The following is a 20361-nucleotide window of genomic DNA, read 5'->3' on the forward strand; positions in this document are numbered from 1 at the left end:
GCGTTAGAAAGAGGGGGAGTAAAGGGGGGGTACTGTCACGCCTCCTGCCTGCCAAACCTACCAGCGCGGTCCCGCTGCTCTTCTGCGCACCTCCCGGTGCGCTCCTGCTCCACGTCGCGTCCCCGCTCCAGACATCCGGGCTCCCCGTCGTCGTTCCTGCACACCTGCGCCTGTCTACCCCCTTGGCGCTTGGACCTCTGGGAGCAGTGACGCAGTGGCTCCGCCCCCAACATGGCGCCCACCAGCTATTTCAGCAAGGCGTCTTGTCAGGTAAGACGCCTGATTATCTTCTGCGGTGACGCTGTTCCTGCTCTAGCGTTTCCGCCACCCTCAGGTCCCTGTATCCTCTGTGCTATCCTTCCGCCCTGTCTGCGCTGCCTCCGGTAGCTCCTCTGCTCCGTGTCCTACTGCCTAGTCCGGTGTCTCTGCCTTATCCTTTGTGCTTCTCTGGTCTGTTACCCTTTGCTATCTGTCCGACCGCTCTGTGTGTTGTCCGTACCATGCCCACCTTCCTCTCTCGCCCGCAGTCATCAGTCTCCGTCTGCCTCTAGTGCCCCCGGTCCGGCTAGCCTCTATTTCCCTTAGTTCCTACTGTCCCTCCGTACATCTAGGCTCTGTATCTCCTCGCCACTGACTCTCTTATTCCTAGCCCTGGTCATCCCTTTGGCTCCGGCTGTTACGGTTCCATCCCTCGTAGGCCTGCTCCTAACGCTCCCTGTATAGGGGGTGGTTCCACCTGGTCAGCTCGCCACCGGGGGCTCTGGAGCCGTGACCCAGAGGGTCCACTTCCAGGTTCCTCCATCTTTTCCCACACCGTAACAGCCATCACACTCCCAGAGGGGATTGACCCAAGCCAGAGCGTCCCCCTCTAGGTGGGAGATGATGAAGGCCACTTTGGCACGGTCTGTGGGGTACTGCTGGGGCAGTAGTTCAAAATGAAGGCGGCACTGATTGAGAAAACCCCGGCATAATTTGGCGTCACCGCTATACCGGGGTGGTTTGGACAACCGCGGAGGAGGAAGGGAACCCGCAGCAGGGGGAGCAGAGGCGGCCGACGGCAAGGAAAGCAACCGACCGTCTACCGAAGCCATGTAGCTGAGGATATGTGACTGGGTGTCACGCTGCTGCGACAATTCTTGTTGTAAGCCAGCCAACTGGGCGGCGTTACCAGGGTCAGAGGATTGGAGAGCGGACAGACGCGAGTCCATAGTTTTCATAAAGGACATTATGCGTGTCTGGTTCTCCCGCAGAAAAGCCAACTCTTTTTGGGCAGCCGTGGCTCCAGTGGGGTCCATGGCCTGTTCTAACTGTTACGGTTGCTGTAGCAAAGAGGAGCGTAGAGGAAACCCGTAAGTGGACCCTCTGGGTCACGGCTCCAGAGCCCCGAGGGTGAGCGCCCAGGTGAGAACCACCCCCTATACAGGGAGTGTTAGGGGCAGACCCCCAGGGGATAGAACCGCGACAGCCGGAACCAAAGGGACGACTGGGCTATTAGACAGAAGAGAAGGCACAGGCGAATCCGTACAGGAGTACAGGGAAACACAGAGAGCGTGGAGAATGGCCTGGGAGCAGGACCGGTGGAGGCTGCAATAGAGAGGAAGCACAGATATAACACTAAGCGGGAGGCAAGGCAGACAAGCAGGGAAGGTCAGAGGAACGGACGAGCAGATGGAAGGAGCAGGACAGGGAAGGTATAGGGACCAAAGGAGGACACAGTATGGATGGTGAGCAGAGAGAGAGCTGTCAGAGACAGCGCAGGCGGAGGCAAAGGGAAAGGGAACTGGAGATACAGAACACTGAGCAGGCTGAGGCAAGGAACTAAAGACCAGGAACCCAGCGCAGACAGAGGCAGGAAAGAAGGGGCCTGTGACACAGAGAACGCTGCTATGTGACAGCGTCACCGCATTCGTAGAACAGGCATCTTACCTGTCCAGACGCCGGGCCTAAGTAGAGATGGGCGCCGCCATGTTGGAGGCGGGGCTAGCGCGTCATACTACCCAGGAGGCTGTGCGCCAGGAGGAAGGCAGCGCGCAGGCGCCTGACGCTGAGAGAGCTGGAGGCCGGGCACGGGGACGCGCCGGAGAGCAGGAACGCGCCGGGAGGTGCGCGCAGCAAGGTAGGTGGAGCCCGGGGCCGTGACAATGTCCTCCAGGATGCACACAGAAGCGTATTGAGGCCGCGGGAGTGCATTGCAGTCACAGGCATAGCTGTGATTGCAATGTAAAATAAAACTACAGTTGTGGCCAAAAGTATTGAAACCCCTGCAATTCTGTCAGATAGTACTCCGTTTCTTCCTGAAAATGATTGCAATCACAAATTCTTTGGTATTATTATCTTCATTTAATTTGTCTTAAATGAAAAAACACAAAAGAGAATGAAGCAAAAAGCAAAACATTGATCATTTCACACAAAACTCCAACAATGGGCCAAACAAAAGTATTGGCACCCTCAGCCTAATACTTGGTTGCACAACCTTTAGCCAAAATAACTGCGACCAACCGCTTCCGGTAACCATCAATGAGTTTCTTACAATACTCTACTGGAATTTTAGACCATTCTTCTTTGGCAAACTGTTCCAGGTCCCTGATATTTGAAGGGTGCCTTCTCCAAACTGCCATTTTTAGATCTCTCCACAGGTGTTCTATGGGATTCAGGTCTGGACTCATTGCTGGCCACCTTAGAAGTCTCCAGTGCTTTCTCTCAAACCATTTTCTAGTGCTTTTTGAAGTGTGTTTTGGGTCATTGTCCTGCTGGAAGACCCATGACCTCTGAGGGAGACCCAGCTTTCTCACACTGGGCCCTACATTATGCTGCAAAATTTGTTGGTAGTTTTCAGACTTCATAATGCCATGCACACGGTCAAGCAGTCCAGTGCCAGAAGCAGCAAAGCAACCCCAAAACATCAGGGAACCTCCGCCATGTTTGACTGTAGGGACCGTGTTTTTTTCTTTGAATGCCTCTTTTTTTCTCCTGTAAACTCTATGTTGATGCCTTTGCCCAAAAATCTCTACTTTTGTCTCATCTGACCAGATAACATTCTTCCAAAACGTTTTAGGCTTTTTCAGGTAAGTTTTGGCAAACTCCAGCCTGGCTTTTTTATGTCTCAGGGTAAGAAGTGGGGTCTTCCTGGGTCTCCTACCATACAGTCCCTTTTCATTCAGACGCCGACGGATAGTATGGGTTGACACTGTTGTACCCTCAGACTGCAGGGCAGCTTGAACTTCTTTGGATGTTAGTCGAGGTTCTTCATCCAACATCCGCACAATCTTGCGTTGAAATCTCTTGTCAATTTTTCTTTTCCGTCCACATCTAGGGAGGTTAGCCACAGTGCCATGGGCTTTAAACTTCTTGATGACACTGCGCACGGTAGACCCAGGAACATTCAGGTCTTTGGAGATGGACTTGTAGCCTTGAGATTGCTCATGCTTCCTCACAATTTGGTTTCTCAAGTCCTCAGACAGTTCTTTGGTCTTCTTTCTTTTCTCCATGCTCAATGTGGTACACACAAGGACACAGGACAGAGGTTGAGTCAACTTTAATCCATGTCAACTGGCTGCAAGTGTAATTTAGTTATTGTCAACACCTGTTTGGTGCCACAGGTAAGTTACAGATGCTGTTAATTACACAAATTAGAGAAGCATCACATGATTTTTCAAACAGTGCCAATACTTTTGTCCACCCTCTTTTTTACGTTTGGTGTGGAATTATATCCAATTTGGCTTTAGGACAATTCTTTTTGTTTTTTTATTTAAGATAAATTAAATGAAGATAATAATAACAAAGAATTTGTGTCAGCAATCATTTTCAGGAAGAAACTGAGTATTATCTGACAGAATTGCAGGGGTGTCAATACTTTTGGCCACAACTGTAAGTGTTGGTCTTGGGCAAGCTATGTGTCCAAGGCAGATTTAGGAATACCTGCCATGGGCTTTTATTTTTTAAACGGATTACAGGATGGTAGTGGGGCAGTCCATTTCCTTCCCGGCCATGTTTTCCATGTGGCCTACGGCCACAGGTTGCTTGTTAAAACCCCTGCAGCAGAGGGTTGGGTGTGTCAGATTTGGTTTTGCAAGCGTGTAGAACAGAAGGCTCTGCAGAGCCAACCTGTGTGAAGCAACACAGAGACAAGCGGAGTCAACAGTGCTAGCACCCCTCAGTGTACATGGCGGTCCCGGTTACGGACTATCTTGTTTCCCGGCTGCAATCCGGAGGATACTGTATGCTTTTTATGTTGTGAATTTTGGACATTAAACTTTGTTTACTTTGAACTTTCCTGGGTCACTGCTTGTCTGTCACACTGCACTAACCCCGCCGCACTACCTATGGCTGGAGAATGCGGGCAGTGAGAACCGAGGCATACCACAAAGTGTGCTGCATGTCAGTGCTCAAGCCTGCTGGAAAAATGGAGGAGCTTTTGAAGCAGTTGATCCTCACTCAGCAGCGGCAACAGGAGCAGCAGCAAGAGGCGCTGCAGTTACAGTGGCAGCAGCTGGAGCTACTGTACCATATGCTGTTTATGTTGTGAGTTTTCAACATTAAACTACTTTTACTTTGAACTTTCCTGGGTCACTGACTGTCTGTCACACTGCACCAACCCCGCCGCACTACAGATGTCACTGTGCAGAGGGATCATCCTTATTCTCATTTGCACATGGAAACACAACAAGTAATGGAATGAAACAAAAAGAGAGAAGATACAGATTAAACATTGCAAAAAACTTTTTGACATTGAGGGTGATCTATGGAACAGGCTGCCACAAGAGGTGGTGAGTTCTCCTTCAATGGAAGTCTTTAAACAGAGGCTGGACAGATATCTAGGTTTAGTGAATCCTGCATTGAGCAGGGGTTGGACGCAATAATCCTGGAGGTGCCTTCCAACTCTATGAGTCTATGATAAGAAGATCAATGTCTGTCCTGAGGGCATTTAGCATCTTGCATGCCATCGGTTAAGTGGAATCAGGCTCATTCAAGTTCTACAGCCCGGTCTTAAACTTGTGGAAGAAGTATCAGCCTCCTAAACTCCAAGATTCTTAGTCCATAAAATGCTTGTCGAGAAATGCAGTGATGGCAGGATGTAGTTTATCTATTCAAGATGATGGTCATCCAGACTGAGAAACATTGATGAATGAGGTGCTGCAAGCGCAGCATCAGTGACTAGCTGTATCATTAACATGGTTAACGCTGGTCACTGAGACTGCCTTTCCAATGAACTGCAGCAGGGCTGCCACTATGAATTTCAGGGCCCCATACTTTCAACATTTTGGGGCCCCTTTGAGACTCTGCCCTGACTTTACCCCAGCTCCGCCTCCACCCCTCAAATCTTCCACAGTCCCACCACCCACTCTTGGAAAAACTCCACTTCTGCACCATGCCCTTTCCAAGCACACTTTAACAGTTCCCAGATCACATATAAAGCCATCAGCTTTTGTTCTGGCCAAAAGAATTTTGAATCTGCCACCACAACAAGGTACACTCTTTTGGCTGGGCCTTACTCAACGCAGACCAATTTCTCCCTTCCAATAATTATACTGCCATAATAATAAAGATGTTTCCCAATCATATATACCCACTTATTATTTTTCTATCAATATGGCCATGTGAGGGCTTGTTTTTTTGCGGCACGAGTTGTACTTTTGAATGACATAATTTGTTTTACCAAATAGTGTACTGGAAAATGGGAAAAAAATTCAAAGTGCAGTGAAATTGCAAAAAAAAAAAATTGGAATTCTACATTTGTTTTTTGGTTGGTTCTTTTTTAACCGTATTCACCAAATGGTAAAACTGACCTGCCATTATGATTCTCAAGGTCATTTCGAGTTCGTAGATACTTAACATGTATAGGTTCTTTTTTATTTAAGTAGTGAAAAAAAATCCAAAATTTGTCAAATGAGAAAATAAAAGTGCCATTTTCCGAGACCTGTAACGTTTCCATTTTTCGTGATCTGGGGTTGGGTGAGGACTTATGTTTTGCACGCCGATCTGATGTTTTTACTGATACCATCTTGGTGTAGATATGATCTTTTTATCGCCCATTATTGCATTTTAATGCAATGTTGCAGCGACCAAAAAAGTAATTCTGACTTTTTTTTTGCATTACGCCGTTTACCGATCAGATTTGTTCTTTTTATACATTGGTTGATTCTGAATGTGACGATATCAAATATGTGTATTTTGTATTTTTATTTTATTGTTTTATTTTGAATGGGGGTGATTTAAACTTTTATATTTTTTTAAAAAATTGTAAAAACATTTTTGTTTTCACTTTTTAACAGTTTAAATAGTTTCCATGGGAGACTAGAAGCTGCGATCATCTGATCGCCTCTTCTACACATAGCAGGGCTGCAGCCCTGCTCTATATAGTGGAAATGCTCAATTGCTATGAATGCTGACCAATGGGCGACGCTCATAGCAGAGCTGCAGTGACAACCACAGGGGTCTGATACAGACCCCATTTTGTCATGCCAACCCATCGGCGACCCACAGTCATGTGACACGGGCGCCGGTGGGCGTGGATTGTAGCGCGTGCATGTTAAGACTGTCAGACATTGACAGTGGCATTTAACATGTTAACTGCCGCGGGTGGATCCTGATTCCACCTCCGTCTGTTAGTGGCACATGACAGCTAATCATATCAGCTTGTATCATGTGCTGGAAAAGGTGGGGGCTCATCACCAGGGGGAGGCATCCAATAACAGACACTGCATGTCTTTTGGTTGTCAAAGGGTTAATAAATCTAAACAGTGTACATTATAGCATATTCACCGATTATACACTACCAAAAAATGTTTTTATTGGTATTCATTAAAAACCTATAAATTCTAGAACATACTGTAAATACACCCCAAAACATGAGAACTCTAAAAGTGATATGATAATAGAAAAAAAATATCAAGTAGTCAAGCATAAATGGGGATCACCCTATTTGTCAACTACTCTTGTTCCTACCTGTCTGCAGAGGTTGGCACCCTTTTAAAATGCAATTGGCGCCGCCCCTCCTCATTGACTAGCCCTGGTCGTCCTCGCCACCACCTCCTCAGCTTCACCCTGTCATATGCAGACTCCCCTCAGCAGCCTCCCTGCTCCTCCTCACAGCAGCCTCCCTTCTTCTTACGCCTCACAGCAGCCTCCCTTCTCACTCCCCACAGCAGCCTCCATTTTTCTCACTCCCCTCGGCAGTCTCCCTTCTCCTCACTCCCCTCGGCAGTCTCCCGTCTCCTCACTCCCCTCGGCAGTCTCCCATCTCAATCCCCTCTGCAATCTCCGTTTCTCATTCTCCTCGGCAGTCTCCCTTCTCACCTCAGCAGCCTCCCCTCTCCTCACTCCCCCAGCAGCCTCCTTTCCCCTCACTCCCTTCTGCAGCCTCCTCCGAGTCCTCACACACTGCCCGCCTCCTCTGCCTGCCCGCCACCGACTTCAGTGTCTCCTGTCTCCTACAAACGTGGCATGCTGCTGTGCTCCGGAATGAAGAGCACGCAGTGTGTTACATGACCAGCATCAGAACCATGATGCACGCGAGCCTGCTGCTGCGGCTTAAAGGTACAGCACCGATTTCTGGACTCCAGATGCATTATCAACACTGTAGGTGTATATTTAAATCACCGCAGTGTTGTTATGTATCTGGCTTGCAGCGACCCTGAACTTTTTCGCCTGGAGCCCGACGAACAGAAGCAAGCGAGGAGGGCCTGGGCTGCCAGTGCCTGCAGGCCCCCCTTTTTGCTACTGCTCACCGGGCCCCATACATTAGTAAGAGCAGTAATGCCTTGATGGGGGCCCTGAACTGCAGTGACCTATCTCAACTGAGATCTTTGCTAGCACAGTGAGAGAAAGTCTTACAGTGCAGAGGCAAGTTCACCACAGTTCAAATTCATTGCAATGAAATTCTCCTTGTGAACTCGTCTCTTCACCATGAGACTTTTTCTCACTGTGCTAGTGGTGATCTCACTGCAGGGAGGTCACCACTATTCATTAACCACAAGGGAACGCAGCCTCGGTGACCCGCGGTAACCTCAATGAGGTCACCGCTGCTCACTGATGCTGCGCTCGCTGAGTGCTTCTCAGCCTGGACAGTCGCATGCACATGACAGCGCAACAAACACCTGGTGTTAAGGGGGGCGAACCCAAACAGTAACACGGACTTCCTGGTGAAGTCTGTGTTTGGTGTCCGTGCCTGAACAGTAGGTGTTCAGTACAGACACCGAGCTTTACTGTTCGTGTTCACCCATCTCTAATCAGAAACTCTTCTTTCTTCACTAGCAGCCGCAGCTACACTACCACTGGTGGTACAGGCTATAAAAAGTTTCTGGCACTTCAAGGCCCAGCACAGTACAAAGCAGCACAGCAGATCTCTCTCAGTTCAGACTTCATTGCTCGCTCCACTCAGTGCAGGCCTTGGTGATCCTAGCGTTGCTAGGCACCAGCCTGTGATTGGTGCTCTTACAGCACCGATCGTAGGCTGGGCATCAGTGTTTCAGGCAATCTGATTGCCTGAAACACTGTGATTGGCTGTTCAGAGTTGTACAGCCAGTCACAGCCATTGTCATCATGTGAGGCAGAGGCAGCCTCTGGGATGAAGACTCCCGGGTCCCTGCTGCACCGCGACATTAAAGATAAGATGTATCCAGACGTCCTTAGTTGATTATTAGCAGCCGACCTGGATGCATGGATGCGTCAAAGGTCACAGAAGGTTTAAAAAACGAACTGCATATGGACATAAAAATACGGACGTGTGAAGAAGGCCTTAAACTGTCTAAGCAAAGGTGGATATGAATTCATGAAAACTGCGTCCCCTGTGGTCTAAAGACGCTGATAAGCAATGCGATTTTGGTGCTTTTTTTTCTCTATAGGCTTCTATGTGGAGCCTGAAAAAACACATGTAAAAGCTGTAGTTACTATTTTAAGCCCAGAATGAAAGCTTTTCTGTACTATAAAAAGCACATTAGAAATACAGCTTCACACCTGCACCAAATACGCCTCAATTAAAGGGGGAAAGACATAAAAAATGCAGAAAGAATGCAATAGCCAGAGAAGATTGTTACTGTGTAGACACAGTATTTACTGTTGTGAATTCTCTCTCTGGCTTCCTTCTGGTGATTACTGAAGGTAGTGGAGCTGGTCAGATTGGCAGAGGGGTTGTGAGTTCTCTTTCTGGACTCCCTCTGGTGGTTACTGGAGGTAGTGGAGCTGATCTGATTGACAGAGGCTTGCCACCTGATAATGAGGAAGACGATTGCAGATCTGGGGTTTCTGATTGGGATTTAAGACAGCTGACTCCCTCTATCCCTGCTGGTGATTTTCTTCCTGTGCCCTCTGAGGTCTGATGTCTCCTGCTCTTTCCCTGCAGTGTTCAGCTAAGTGGATCATTTGTTATTCTGTTTGCATTTGATCTGGTTTTGTTTATCTCTGCTTTGTGCGGGTCAGCCAGCTCCGGCTGGGGCTGTGCTGAATCACCGCCCATATGTTACTGCTTGTGCCAGATTGTTTTGGCCCCTGTTATATTGGTCTCTTTTTGCTTTGCTTTCAGAATATACCAGAGTGCTGATATAGTGGGGGCGAAGTCGTGTGACTTCAGTGTTTTTTGTGCATCAGACGTGTTGGACTTTTTGCAGGTTTGTTTGCGTGATTGCAGACAATGTCTTTCCTTTCCTGTCCTGTCTAGTCAGTGTGGGCACCATCGTTTGCTCAGTCTATTTTTCTGCCTGCGTTTGTGTTTTCATCTTGTCTCACTGACAATATATGTTTGGGGGCTATCTATTCCTTTGGGGTCTGCTCTGGGGCAGTTTAGATTTCCCCTTTCTTGCTTTAGGCTTAGTTAGCTCTCCGGCTGTGCCGAGGCATCTAGGATCATCGTAGGCACGCTCCACGGCTACTGCTAGTTGTGTGGACAGGATCAGGGGTCTGCATCCGCTTAGTTACCAACCTCTCTGGTTTTCTGTGGCTTAGCTTGGGCCTGCTATCCTCCTCGGTGCCCATTCATAACAATTTACGTTATGTGTGAACACGGCCTTACAAATTGTCTCTTCAGGGAGGAAGATGACTAGAACTCTAGTGCCACCTATTGGAAGTAGCAATCCTAAAAGTCAATGTCGACCCTTTAACGAGCCTTATCACATGACTTAGGATAGAAAGCCAAACCAGAATCTCAATTTGCAGACACTGTTTCGGGATACTGCCCCTTGTTAGTGCAAAGTGTGAGATCTAGTTTGGCTGTGTGAGAGGCGTCTGACCGATATCCAAGAATTATTGTTTCTACTTGCGGAGATTGACATGCTAAGCATGCCGAGATGAGGAGACTTAAAGCCGCAATGCCTCCAAACGGGACATGGCGTACGCTAATGATCACAGCAAATTTTACATTCAAAAAGTCAAATATCGCTTCTTCCCTTCCGAGCCCTGTCTTGCGCCCAAACAGCAGTTTTCTCTCACATATGGGGTATTGGCGTACTCAGGAGAAATTGCACTACAAATTGTATGGTGCAATTTTCCCGTTACCCTTATGAAAATGCAAATTTTGGATCTAAAAAACATTTTTGTGGGGAAAATATGATTTTTTAAAAATTATTTTCACATCTCAACGACATAATCTCTGTGAAGCACCTGAGAGTTCAATGTGCTCACCGCTAAAGATGGGTGGTCACTTGGATGTTTGGGTCCTGCTGAGCAGTTGCAAAAAGTTTGGGTACCAGAAAAGTACTCGTTCCTGGACCCCAACCACATGTGTATGACAGCGCGAAAAACATTGCTAAAATCATCACTGCCAGTCAGAGACCTGCAGTTCCCACGCTGTCAAAAGATAGTGTGAGCCCGCAGCTATCATCGGAGGTACAAAGTTTACCTCCGGTCACGGAAAAACAATGAGTGTTGACCTCATCAAAATAATACAGATGTTTTAATTACATATAGGGGTTTAACATAGCACAGTAAAAAACAGGAGAGGAATTCATGTGGTCACCCAGGGAATAATTAATTTGGGTAAGAAGCGCAATTGATTGTACTCAATAAGTACAATGAAATAGGGTCTCATGCCTTAATTATAAATTATTGAATGCATGAAGGTCTCACTAAATGATGTGAAATAATTAACAATGTTTATTATTTACAAAAGGCACATACAAGAAAAACACACAACTACCATAAAAACACTTAAAAACATGAAAAGTGAACTAGTCAAGCCATTTGGTAAGGCAAAGACCCCCCCCCCCGGATCCCATACAGCCTAAATATGCAGGATAGGCTCCAAATAAGTAGGCCGAACAATTATTATATAGACAAAGACAAAAATATAGATCTGTCATATTGGCGGAGCCACCCAAACATAAGTCAAATGTAGCTATTCATGGCACCATAAAATATGCTAAGGTTGAGGCGGAAGGCAGACCTATTCAAAATGAAAAAGAATGCTGATAACCAAAGCAATAACATAAGATGTGAAAAAGCCAAACCTATTCATGTAGTGTGATAAAAAGGAGTAAACGGCCCCAAACTTGCAAGCTCATGGAAGCAAAGGTGCAAGAATCTATCAAAAAGCTATAGATGCTGTAGGGAACAGTCCCTTCAGCCAACACCAATGACCGGAGGTAAGCTTTATACCTCCGAATATAGCTTTGGGCTCACGCTGTTCATTTGACCACATGGGAACTGTGGCTGTCTGACCGGCGGTGATGATTTTATCGCCGATCAGAAGCGGTGTTTGCTGCGCTGACATGCACATGACAGCGCAGCAAACACCCGGTGTTTGGAGGTCCAAACCTGAGCAGTAACACGGACTTCCTGGTGAAGTAGGTGTTCGTTACAGACGAAAAAATTTACTTTATGGGTTCGCCCATCTCTGCTTACCACACATCTAGATCAGTTCCCAGAGGGGTCTAGTTTCCCAAATAGTGTCGCTTGTGGGGGATGTTTACTGTTTAGGCACATCAGGGGCTCTGCAAACGCGACATGACATCCTCTAATTATTGCAGCAAATTCAAAAAGTCAAATGACGTTCCTTCCCTTACAATCTCTGTCGTACGCACAAACAGTGGTTTTTCCCCACATATGGGGTATCGGTATGCTCAGGAGAAATTGCACAACATATTTTGGGGTCCATTTTTCCCTGTTACCCTTGTGAAAATAAAAAAAAAGTGTCTAAAGTACATTTTTTGTGAAAAAAGTTAAATGTTCAATTTTTTGCCACATTCCGAAAATTCCTGTAAAGGGTTAATAATCTTCTTGAATGTGGTTTTGAGCACCTTGAGGGGTGCAGTTTTTAGAATGGTCTCACTTTGGGGTATTTTCTAACATATAGACCACTCAAAGTGACTTCAATTGTGATGTGGTCTCTAAAAAATGGTTTTGTAAATTTTGTTGGAAAAAGGAGAAATCGCTGGTCAACTTTTAATCCTTATAACTTCCTAACAAAAAAAATTTGTTTAAAAAATTGTGCTGATGTAAAGTAGACATGTGGGAAATGTTATTTATTTATTAACTATTTTGTGTGACGAATCTCTCTGATTTAAGGGCATAAGAATTGAAAGTTTGAAAATTGCAACATTTTCCAACATTTTAGCCAAATTTCCATCTTTTCACAAATATGTGCAAGTTATAATGAAATTATTTTACCACCATCATGAAGTACAATATGCCATGAAAAAACATTCTCAGAATCCGTGGCATTCGTTGAAGCGTTCCATAGTTATAACCTCATAAATTGACATTGGTCAGAATTGTAATAATAGGCCTGGTCATTAACGTGCAAATCACCCTCGGGGGGTAAAGGGGTTAGTGTCTGTCTGCATATTGTGAATATAAATTCAGGCCTTACTGATTTACTATTAGGGAGACTGGCAAATAATTAATGTTTACAGGTTCTGGAGAGAGATAATTACTGCACTTCACACATTATTGATAATGATATTTTAATAATCTTTTTCTTGACAGGAGGTGCATCAGATTGTTAGAGGATGAGGGCAGGTTGGCATCTTTTCAATGATTGACTCAGGCAGCAGAAATTCTAGAATCTCCCTTACTTGTACTATAATATCTCCCACATGCAATACACACCAACATAAGGGATTCTGCTCTCCCATCTCTAAGTACCACATGTTCAGAAGCAGCATAGAAGAGCGTACTTGGCAGTGTAGCTGTGAATCAAGCATATTGTGTGATTCACTAGTAAACAGTAGCATTGGTCTGTATGTGTGTGCCTTTAACTTACACTTTGCTCCTTCTAACCCCTCTCCTATCCCTTGACTGTATGGAGAGTCATCTGATGCTTGTTGTGCTCTCAGTCTGCCTTGTCTTGAGCAGAACGGATTTTAGCTTTCTTTCCTAATGAATGATGCGTTCAAGAGTTTGGGATGAGAGCATGTGACTTGAACGTGGAGAAAGAAGCATATTTCTCTGATAAGATATTCTGCAAAGTTGCAAATATTTACTTGTACCGTTGATTTCTGCAAATTTTGATGAAACACTAACCATTTAAGTTGTAACAATGTCTGACTTAACTTTCTCACTCTTTTTTTCTCCTTTGCAGTTGCCCAGACTTCCTTAATTGTGCAAAATGTTTGCGTTATAATTTGTGGAATAATCCTGATGTTAGTTTTCTTGTACAAGACTGAACTTTTGTCCATGTATCAAGGATGGCTTTTGGTTAGTAGCTAATATTGACATCATTGCTATTCTATAACTGTAAAATTTACAGAAATTTCTATAAATATTTATATATGTTTATACGCATGCCATCGTGCTACCTGATTCGGCAGTCCGAGGAGTCATCCAGTCGGTTGCATTTTGCCTCTACCGTAGAGGGGTTTATCCATTCTCTGAACCAGATGTCACGGAATGCATTTATTATTGTGGAACATCTAATTTAAGGGCTCGCTCACACTGGCGAGTAGCATCCGATGATTCTCTCATGTCATAGGATCGGATGCGATATGCAGATGACCATCAGCTCAAATTCTGCTGCGAGCATGAGCCAAGTGTCTTTTTACTGTGATCTGATTCTCTCTCTTAGGCCGGGATCACACTACCGTCTGTGATGCAAGAAACTCGGACGAGTCTCTCGCACCAAAACCCGGCGCTGCCGCCGGCACTCAGGACCGGAGCTGTGGCTGCATAGAAATACATGGAGCCGCAGCTCTGGTCCTGAGTGCTGGCGGCGGCGCCAAGTGTTGATGCGAGAGACTTGTGCGAGTTTCTCGCACACACATGGTAGTTGCCGTTACCGTTAATACAATGTAGTGGCGACCAAACAACATAATTCTGGCATTTTGAATATTTTTTACTTTACACCATTTAACAATCGGGTTAATTCTTTTCTTATATTGAGAGACCGGGCGATTCTGAACATGGCGATACCAAATATGTGTATGTTTGATTTTTTGTTGTTTTATTTTGAATGGGGCAAAAGGGTGGTGATTTGAACTTTTATATATTTTTTTTACAATTTTTTTAAATCTTTTACTCTTTTCATGCTTCATTAATCTCCATGGGAGACTAGAAGTTGCAATACTTCGATCACCTCTTCTACACACAGGCGATGATGAGATCACCTGTGTGTAGTAGAAATGCTCACTTGCTATGAGCGCTGACCACGGGGTGGCGCTCATAGCAATCTGGCAATGACAAACATGGAGGTCTGCTGCAGACCTCTGGTTGTCATGCCTACCCGTGATCATGTGACGAGGTCACCGATGGGCGGGATTAGCAATTAGCTTCCGGTAAGCGCAAGTTAAATGCCGCTGACAACGGCATTTAACTAGTTAACAGCCGCCAGTGGATTGCGATTCCACCCGTGGCTGTTGCGGACACATGTCAACTGTATAGATCAGCTGTTATGTGCCCGGAAAGGTGCAAGGTTCGGCGCTGAGGACGAGTCCGATGTGGGCGTACTATTACGTCAGAAAGGAATAAATTAGTTTTAGTGATGTTTATGCAATATAGACATCAGGCAGAAATTGACTGCATAGTATGTGCATCCACCTATTAATGTCAGCATTATTTTTAATGTTTGTGAGTTTTCCGTAGCTCATTTTCACAGGGAAAAAAGTAACATGTAAGAAATGGATGTAATTTCTAAACTCTTTCCCGTCCAGGTGATGTTCAGTTTTTATCTTTTTAATTTTTTCCTCCTGTTCCCAGAGCCATAAGGTTTTTTAAACTAATTTAACATTCACTGTTTATCATTTTTATTATTTTATATTTTTTTATGTTGCCCAGACTGAATATTAACCACACCCCCTACACCGAATGCCATTTTTACTATAAGGCTGGAGTCACACTTAACGTATAAAAATACGGGCACCGTATTGTACGGTCGTAATGCGCAGAAATGTTCCCGGAACAGTGATCCGTATGTCATCCGTTATCAAGGTGTGGCCGCATATTTTGTGCATGTAAGCATCCGTATGTAATCCGTATGCCGAGATTTTCTCGCAGGCTTGCAAAATGGACATATAATGGAGCCCAGTGACACAGAGACCGGTGCTAATACGACCAGCCCGATGTAAACCACTGCCAGAATAAATTAGTTAATCTCTGCGCAGCCTCCCCGGCTGACCGGAGATGAACTAATGAGCGTGGGAAAGTTTCTGCATTTTTTCCCATGCTCATCAGTTCACCTCAGGTTAGCCAGGGGTCTTCGCGCAGCCTCACTGACGTCCCTGGCTGACCTAAGGTGAACTGATGAGCGTGGGAAAAAATGCAGAAACATTCCCATGCGCATTAGTTCATCTCCAGGCATCCAGTGAGGCTGCACAGAGATAAACTAATTCATTCTGGCAGTGGTTTACATCGGGCTGGTCGAATTAGCACCGATCCCTGTGTAAACCACTTAACCCCTTCTGATGGATTGCAGCGGGGGACCTGACTGACCAGCGGAGAGGTAAGGATATTGTTGCTTTTTTGTTTTATTTTTTTTACAGGTCCATAGTTTATTTATGGATTAGCAGAGGAATAAATTTGGTCAAAAACTTGGTGTCTTTATTTCATTAAAATAATTTTTCATTAATGTCTGTGTGTTTTTTAACTTTAATAGTCTAGGGTTAATAATGGATAAGTGTCTTATTGACACCTCTCCATTATTAATAGGCTTAATGTCACCTTCCAATAGCAAGGTGACATTAACCCATTCTTATTAAACCATTAGCTACCGATACAGGGCAATGGGAATAGAGAGGTTAAGTGCCAGAAAAGGCGTATCTTATAGATGCGCCTTTTCTGGGGTGTCTGGGGGCAGATTTTTGTAGCTGGGGGGGGCCAAAAACAATGGTCCCTCTCAAGGCTATTAAAATCTGCCCTCACTCACCTGCTTTCCCTCTCTGGTTGCGATTTTACCGCGGGAGCCCACGCATTTTTTTTCAACGAATTAACCCCTTAATTTAACACCTAGATGTCCCAAATTTTACACACAAACCCTTTTCTAATTATTAGTCAAAGACACATAGAAAACTAAATGAAATTAAATGGTTTACTGTATGTAAACCATGTGTCATTTCATGTCGGGTTTTGTATTGATTTTACAGAAGCCGGCAATTGATTTAGCGGCTATTCTGCTATGTAGAACTCTGTGAAATATAAATATATATATGTGTCTCAATGACATGTGTATATCTGTATATTTATATATATTTATATATATACACTGTATATGTATTCTATGTGTATATGTCTATTCTTTCTATTCTTTATTAAACAGGTCAGTGTGATTTTACTGTATCGCGCACTAAATTGCCGACTTTTGTTAATGTACACCGGTGAGTATTTCTCGCAAGTCGCACATCTGGTCCATGTGTAATCTGTAGTTTTTCTCGCCCCCATAGACTTGCATTAGCGTATTTTCCCCGTAATACGCTGACAATCACAGCATGCTGCGATTGTCTCGGCCCGTAAAATACGGCCGAGAAATATACGATTGATGGGAGCTGCCCAACAGAGAAACATTGGTCTGTGTGCAATGCGTGGTATTAGCGCCTCTCACTCATCCATATTTCTCTCTAGTATGACGCTGGCCTTATGGTGCCGACTGTCACACTGTGACTATAAGTAAATAGGGAAAGGGGCCTGCCCTGTGCCTGAGCTGGAGCCCTAACTATCCCTGCTTTTCACTAAAGGTGAAAAGGTTTGGGCCACCAGCCTTACTGTTCTCCTTTATACCTTAAGCTGTCCCCTCTCCCTTCCCCTAGGAGGCCTGTGACAGAAATGCAAGTGTATAAACTCGTAAGACAAACAGGGATAACAAAAAACAAATAACATACAAAACACTCACCAAGTAGAGAGGTATGTAGAGAAGGGTAGGAATATACAAACCATATGGAAATAGAACAATGAGGAAAGAATACACTGCAAAACAGCATGCAACAATCTCCAGCAGCGACAACGATCTCCAACTCAGCATAGCGACTTCAAGGAGCTAGGAAGTAAATCTTACACTGGTGAGGAAGAGACAGTCTGGACAGATTTTATAGGGAGAGGAAATGACCAGGTCAGGAACAGCTGTGTGATGGAGGTGCAAGTTTCTAACCAGAATAGAAAGGGGTCATTAACCTCTTCAGCACCAAAGAAAACAATCTTTTTAATATGAAACTAAATGGAAGATCTGCGATTCACAATATGTAGTGATTTTCTAACCCCAGATCTCCCAGAAGTGCGTGACCCACTCGTGACACTGACAGACTCAGTGTGTGCTCTGACGTCCATAATTTTCAGGTGTGTACGCCTACTGGAGGCAGATACTACGCCTAGGTGTTCGCCTCCAGAAATTGTACACTCCCAGAAATTATGCGTGTCAGAGCGCACGTTGATTCTGTTTGCAGCATTATAGTCTATGGCTCCATCAGTGCATACGCCCAAATCCCGTTTTGCTGACGGGTACGGACCTGTTATGAATGAGTCACCGTAGGAGGCAAAAACAGAAATACTAGCTAAGTCCAGAAAACCAGAGAAGTTGGCAGCTATCGGATTGCAGACCCCTGAACCTATCAACAACAACTAGCAGTAGCCGTGGGGGGTTCCTACGTTGCCCTAGATCCCTCGATCACAGCCGGAGAACTAAATAGCCTAAAGACAGAAAGGGAAATCTAAACTGCCCCAGAGCAGACCCCAAAGCAATAGTCAGCCCCCAACATATAATGACGGTGAAGCAAGATGAAAAAACACTCACACAGATAGAAAGATAGGCTGAGCAAATGATGGGGCCCAAGCTAACTAAATAGGACAGGATAGAAAAGCAGCTGTCTGCAATCCGCCAAAACCCTATCAAAACCAAGAGCCAACAGGCTGATAGGGAAAAAAGCCCTGAAGACGCTAGACTTCAAAAAGACTATATCAGTACTCCGGTATTTTCTGAAGACAGAGCAAAAAGGAATTCAGCTCACCCCAGCAGGGAATGGCAGAAATCCAGAAAAACAAGGCAAAACAAAACCAAAACACAAATGCAAAAAGCAGAGCAGAAAACTTAGCTTTTGAGGAGCAGGAATCAGACTGGTCTCCTAGAATCCCTCAGAGAGATCACCAGCAAAGCAGAAGGGCGTCGGCTGCCTTATATCCAGTCAGCAATTCCCGTCACCCAGTCATCATCATCCAGCTCAGGTGCTTGGTGATCAGTCTCACTACCTTCCTTCACCAGAAGAGGGAGTTCATCATACCTCAATGGTGAAGGGGAAAATGAACTCACAACACGGACCTAAGCCAGCGAACGTGGTCAAAAACGCATTGTGAACGGAGGCTAACAGAAGTAAATGAACTATATTATTTGTAAAACAATTTCTCCTAACTACATCAGTACCCTGTATACACACTGCATACAGGAATGTGATTGTATACGGTCAGTCACATTGCTATATACAGTCAAAGGGCTTTATATAGACAGTCACATATCCACGTACAGTTAGTTACATAGGTGTAATAACAAGTGAAATAACAAAGTGTTAAAAAGTGACAGTCAGAAATGCTACAGGCTGATGAACTTACCCTCACGCAGGTAAGTTGTTTCCTAATTAATGGCCCCTATTATTCCTAGGGAAAGTGGTGGAAGTCGTTCATCATCATAGTGTGGTAATGAGGATGCTGGACTTTTTTGGTGGTAATCTGTGTGCTTTCTGAATGTGCCGCTTGCTTTCTGAAGCCCTACTGACGGCTAATCCGCCAATCAGTGTAATACTCACTTAGCACTTCAGAGGAGAGCAAGGAATATTTGTTTTTTCACCTTTCTGTCAGCTCAATGCATAGGGACCATACCTAACTCCCACTCCCTTCTCTCCCACCCAAAATATGCCACTTTTTCTATCAAAAGGAAGAAAAATGTGTTACTTTCATTTATGTATTCTTTTATAGTTAGTGCCACCACAGAAAATATGACGCTGGTTAATAAAATATATATACACAGCTGATAACACTAGATCTTCCATCCCGATAGGTGACATCACAGCCGACCCTGCTCCCCCTTAGATGCTTCAGAACAAAGAAAGGGTCAGAGTCTGTTCATTGTAGCTAATGTACATGTGGATTTCCAAAATCACGAGGTTAGAGTCTAAAAAAAATCCCAGCGTCTAGCGTGAAAATTGCAAGATTTACATTTTTTATATACGGTACTTTACATTTCACACACAGTTTTCTGATGATCTATTCCCTTTAACCCCTTCCTACTAAAGCCAGTTTTCATCTTCTTGCCAGATCAAATGTTTCAGATCTGACATGTCACTTTGTGGTATTTCTGAGGCTGTTTTTTGTGATACGTTTTTCATTTGAAGAGATGAGAAAAGATGATTCCAGCGCATCCACTCAGGTAAGATAAAAACTTATTTTATTAGAACAGTTTATCACTAAGGTTGCTGAAGTGCGCCAGAAACCTGTAAGGCTTGGAAGGTTTTTCCTCTTATTTTGAACATTGTTAAACTGTTCTAATAAAAGAAGATTTTATTTTACCTTAGTGGATGTGCTGGAATCATCTTTTCTCATCTCTTCTATTTTGGCTGGAGTCACCAGCAGGTACGGCACCCACCAGCTTTATTTGTCTGCAACCATTTCTATGTTTTTCACAGCGTGTCAAGCTCCTACATTTTCTTGAGGCTCCAAAGATCTCTCCTCAGGACCAAGCCCCTTCCAATCGATAAGGAAGAAGGTTCTTCCCCTCTCTTTTCATGGCCAGAATATCTCTTCAAAAATGTTATCGGCCCCTATTGGCTGAGGAGAAGGAAGCGGTGCAGGACGATACCAATTAAGAACAACCGGTTAAAGGAGCGAGACATGGAAGGCATTAGGGACCCGGACTGAAGCCGGCAACCTCAATTTATAAGCCACGTTATTAATGCATCCAAGAACCTCAAAGGGACCGATGTACTGGGAACCCAGCTTGTAAGAAGGAATTTTCAGACGGATATGTTT

The 20361-nt window shown here is 44.8% G+C and overlaps 1 protein-coding gene across 2 annotated transcripts in view; it reads left to right on the plus strand.

Annotated features, from left to right (window-relative positions):
* SLC40A1 (solute carrier family 40 member 1) overlaps positions 1-20361 on the plus strand; it is a 161668-nt gene that overhangs the window by 103251 nt on the left and 38056 nt on the right. For both annotated transcript variants that reach the window (XM_073558123.1, XM_073558122.1), the window contains exon 4: positions 13511-13626. In XM_073558123.1, the coding sequence (XP_073414224.1) occupies positions 13511-13626 (116 nt within the window). The remainder of the gene's footprint in view (positions 1-13510; positions 13627-20361) is intronic.

This window comes from Dendrobates tinctorius, unplaced genomic scaffold (genome assembly GCF_039654945.1).
Source record: "Dendrobates tinctorius isolate UK_male_01 unplaced genomic scaffold, ASM3965494v1 ptg000254l, whole genome shotgun sequence".
Taxonomy (NCBI): Eukaryota; Metazoa; Chordata; class Amphibia; order Anura; family Dendrobatidae; genus Dendrobates; species Dendrobates tinctorius.